This window comes from Choristoneura fumiferana, chromosome 3, assembly GCF_025370935.1.
Source record: "Choristoneura fumiferana chromosome 3, NRCan_CFum_1, whole genome shotgun sequence".
Classification (NCBI taxonomy): Eukaryota; Metazoa; Arthropoda; class Insecta; order Lepidoptera; family Tortricidae; genus Choristoneura; species Choristoneura fumiferana.
The window spans coordinates 7,388,297-7,392,773 of NC_133474.1; the positions used below are offsets into that span (position 1 = coordinate 7,388,297).

General features: G+C 45.7%; 1 protein-coding gene across 1 annotated transcript; it reads left to right on the forward strand.

Annotated features, from left to right (window-relative positions):
- Positions 1 to 513: 513 nt before the first annotated feature.
- Positions 514 to 2,340, forward strand: SoxN (SRY-box transcription factor soxNeuro). The gene has a single exon (XM_074085056.1). The coding sequence runs from the start codon at positions 666 to 668 to the stop codon at positions 1,731 to 1,733; it is 1,068 nt and encodes a 355-aa protein (XP_073941157.1). The 5' UTR covers positions 514 to 665; the 3' UTR covers positions 1,734 to 2,340.
- Positions 2,341 to 4,477: the final 2,137 nt, after the last annotated feature.

Consider the following 4,477-nt stretch of genomic DNA (forward strand, 5'->3'; position numbering starts at 1 on the left):
GTGATAAGCGCTAGTAGCCAATTGCGGTAGGCTCGCAACAAAGAACATGGCAGGCTCCGTTGACGCCAGCATTGTCGCCCGCGCCGCATTGTCGCGGGCCTTGAACTTACGGCCAGCTGGACAAACCGAGCTGTGTACTGTGTACCCAGCGGGACTAATAGTAATTTTGAGGTTAGGAAACAACTAAAACTGAATTGAATTATAACAGTAGCAACCTAAAAAAGTAGACCACGGCTCATTTAGAACCCGCAGTTTGTACTAAGTCAACGTAAACGAAGACTAGCAGTGTTTTGTTTATGTTAGCGAATGCCGAGTGCACACCGTCGGCAAACAGAATTGTGATCTGCATGAGGCAGCGGCGCGCACGCTCGCCTCGCTCGCCGCGCGATTAAAAATGCAGGCCGCGGCGGGTGGGAGGGTGCGGGCGGGGCGGGGCCGGGCTGCGGCGCGCCATTGGCGGAGCCACGGCGGGCGGGGCCGCGGGGCGCGGGGGCCGCCGAGCCGCCGCCGCCCGGAGCCAGCCGCCGCACAACGCACGTAGCCTCCGCGCCGCACGGTTCGCGAGACACTCGCCGCCTCCGCGAGTCCATGTGAACGACCGATAGTTCTCTCGTGTGTAAGGTGAACGAAGGAACGGCAAGCTGTACGCGCCGCAGGAAGACGACATGCTGACGATGGAGACGGATTTGAAGGGCGGCAGCCTGCACGCGACTGTGCCGCCGCACCACGGGCTGCAGCACGGCTACGGCTCGCTGGGCGCGCTCGGCGGCATGATGCTGCCGCAGCAGTCCACCATGCAGCACCAGCACCATCAGCTGCCGCAGCACCTGCCGCACCATCAGCCGCCGCCGCCGCACCACACGCCGCACACGCCCACCAACAACAACAACAACAACACCAGCAAAAACTCCAACTCGGATCGCGTCAAGCGCCCCATGAACGCATTCATGGTGTGGTCGCGCGGCCAACGTCGGAAGATGGCCTCCGACAACCCAAAAATGCACAACTCTGAAATATCAAAACGTCTCGGTGCCCAGTGGAAAGATCTCTCAGAATCTGAGAAACGACCGTTCATAGACGAGGCGAAGAGACTTCGCGCGGTTCACATGAAGGAACACCCGGATTACAAATACAGGCCGCGGAGGAAGACGAAGACTCTGGCCAAGAAACAAGAGAAATACCCCCTCGGAGGGGGCGCGCTTATGGGCGCGGGCGAGGCACGCGCGGCGACGGCGCCGGCGCAGCAGCCTCGCGACATGTACCAGATGACGCCCAATGGATACATGCCCAACGGGTACATGATGCACGACCCGGGCGCCTACCAGCAGCAGGCGTACGGCTACCCGCGCTACGAAGTGTCGCAGATGCAGCAGGGCGGGTACGGCGGCGGGTACTACGGCGGGCAGGGCTCGCCGTACCTGCCGCAGCCGCCGTCGCCGGCCGGCTACGCGCTGGGCCCCGGCTCGCCGGGCTACGCGATGCCGCCGTCGTGCGCATCGCACTCGCCCAGCGGCTCGTCCGCCAAGTCGGAGCCGCTGTCGCCGGGCCCGCCCGCCATGAAGCGCGAGTTCCCGCACGAGGCCCCGCTGAAGCGCGAGTTCGCGCACGCGCACCACGACATGGGCATGAAGCGCGAGTACGGCCAGCAAGACCTCAGCCACATCATCAACATGTACCACGTGCCCGACGAGCAGCGGTACGCGGCCAACGAGCGCGCCATGCCGCTCATCTGAGAATCGCCCTTCGCGTGCGACATCGACATCCCGCCGCTCTGAGCGGCCGTGCCGCACGCCTGCCGCATGCCGCATGCCGCAGAGACTGTCCCCGGCCGCACCGCCGGTACGTCCGTTTGTTTGTTCTGTAAGGACGCTGTTAGTGTTGCGCGTTGCCCGGCCGCCGGCCGGGAGTTCAATTAAATGTTGTTGATGACCTGTATTATATTACAATTATTGTATTTTTTCATGGTTTAAGTTAAAATATTTTAAGATGTGATGTGCGGACGAATGGAAGGCCGCGTGAAGACAGAGTGTGAGAAGAAGTAGTGGATGTGGTAAATTGAATACCAAAAAAATTGAACAATTTGTAAATATAGAGGTAAGACTAGAGATAACGTTGGAGTTAGTCGGTAACGTAGGTAGCTAGCGTAAGCCGTGCCACGACGCCACTCCGTACCCGTCGTGCTTTGTACAAAATATTTGTTATATGGAAACGAACGTTATAAAGCCTCGAAAGACTAAAATATTGTAATACGAAAATGTACAGTGAGTGTTATATAGTCAGTGGACACAAAAGTATATGAAGAAAAAGATGAAGTTATCAATAAACGACGCGTTAAAATGACATGCTGTTTTGTTCCTCCCCAGTCTCCCCAGACACGCAGCTCTGGGAAAAACCCGGCAGCTTATTTTTTTTAAAGTTAAGTATAAATCTTTTTACTTTTGTAATTGGTTTTACTTGATACTTTTTTATAGCAAATTCTGGACGATTTAAAATAATGCATGCTATTCATTTCATTTAAAATTGTGTGTACTTTTAAATTTTATACACTTGCATATATAACTATAACACAAAACTTTATTCGCATCACCATAGTTATGTGTTACAAGTGATAGTTAATAAATAATGTCTTTTGCTTTGAAATCTGCATTTTGTTCTGCATAGTTTTGCGATGAATGCGTGGAAAAGAGTTCAACGCGTAAAGTTAGATAATACTTAGTGTTGGTTAAATGGTTAATTTTCCTTAATTCCATAATAAAGACACAAGTTATCTTATAACTACTGTGTTTGGAATTACCTTTTCCGTGGTAACAATAAATAAATGCAAGTACAGTGACAAATCTTATAAAATGTGCTAATTATTTTATACGTAGGAAATTGGCGTTTATTAAAGAAAAAAAAATTAATCTGCATAAGGTTGAAAATGTCACTTAACGTTTGTTTTATAAAAAACATTAAATTTGTACTAGGTACAATGGAACAATTTTCATCACACATACAGGTAATTGTATTTCAGTCATCGTCGTTCAAAAACAAAATAACTCAAACTTAGCAAGTTATTAGTTGTCATTAACAACAAAATTTAAGTTCATAACTAATTAAATTTAGAGTAAAATCGCAACATTCTAGAACCATAAAAATGAGATATGACATAACCTGTGACTGTGAACATATTTTGCAACCAACCCGTTCCATTGTAATTTAACTAACAAAAAAGGCCACAGCATAAAAAATAAACTACCTACCTAAATCTGGTTTAAAAGTCACTGTTTGTGTGTTGTTATTCGCAATACAGTTCCTTGTGTATTTAAACAAGTGCTATCAAGTTTGCGCCATTTCAACAAAGATAATTTGAATAAATCTTTGAATACTTACCTACTACCTTTTAAACGCCACGGTCGGCCACAGATGACAAAAAAAAACTGAAAATCGTTCCATAGGCGCCACGAAATGCCGACATCTATGGCACAATTTTTAGCTATTCTGTTTTGTCGACTGTGGCGTTCAAAAGTTTAAAAGGCAAAGAAATGTAAGCTCGCCATATGATAGACAATTGTTCAAGATCTCTGACAATAGCACAAATATTTTACTTCTACAATACAATGACTTAATTGTACACCACAAAAAGTAAGCGATACAGAAAACAGGCACACAATGAGAAAATTAGGTACAATTCATTACTTATCGTAATTTTTGTGTAGGTGCCACTGTTAGACGTCTGATCTAAATACGATTTTTTCAGACATATCTGGTTTTATACGAGTATATCAACCAACCAAATTATGCTTAGTTTTATAAGAGTATATCGCATAAAACCAAATATGTTATCATGAAAAACGCATTACTTTTGCTAAATCTAAGTCAGTAAAGATACCTTTATTGTTAATTCTTTGAAATTCCTCCTACTTTACATATAACACTATATTAAAGCGAGAAGAAACTTTAAATTCTACACAGCCACATTACACATTGAGCCCAATGCAACGAAACTCACATATCAATCAATTACAGTCAACACAAGGGGTGAAAATTTAATCAAATCCCTCCGCCGATATTCCCGGGAGATTTTCCACGGGATAGCCGACTTAATCCCGGAGAACGCCCTGGTGTTTAAGCTATTTATTTAAACACTATTTTCACTTATCGGGCGTTGTAGTGGATAATGTATGTTAGGGGTGAAACTATTGCGTGTTATTTTTAAACACTTGATTAGTTGTCCACGTAGGTATTTATTGAAGCTTCGCAGTGGGTTACTTAAACTCGTATATATTACTATTTTATGTAGAAGCAATACGAGTACATGCATTGCAACTTACAATCCAAATAACATAAATTAAAAATGTATTGGAAAATGTTTCAACTTTACTATATAATTGATTATTTATTATAATAAGTATAATTAGTATGCTATTAAAAAGTTTATTAAGTAAGTTTAGGTTACGTTTTATTAAAGTAGGTAACTTTACTGAGTGGCCCTGAG

Coding starts and splice junctions, on each gene's coding strand:
- SoxN (XM_074085056.1), top strand. CDS start 666: ATGCTGACGATGGAGACGGATTTGAAGGGCGGCAGCCTGCACGCGACT.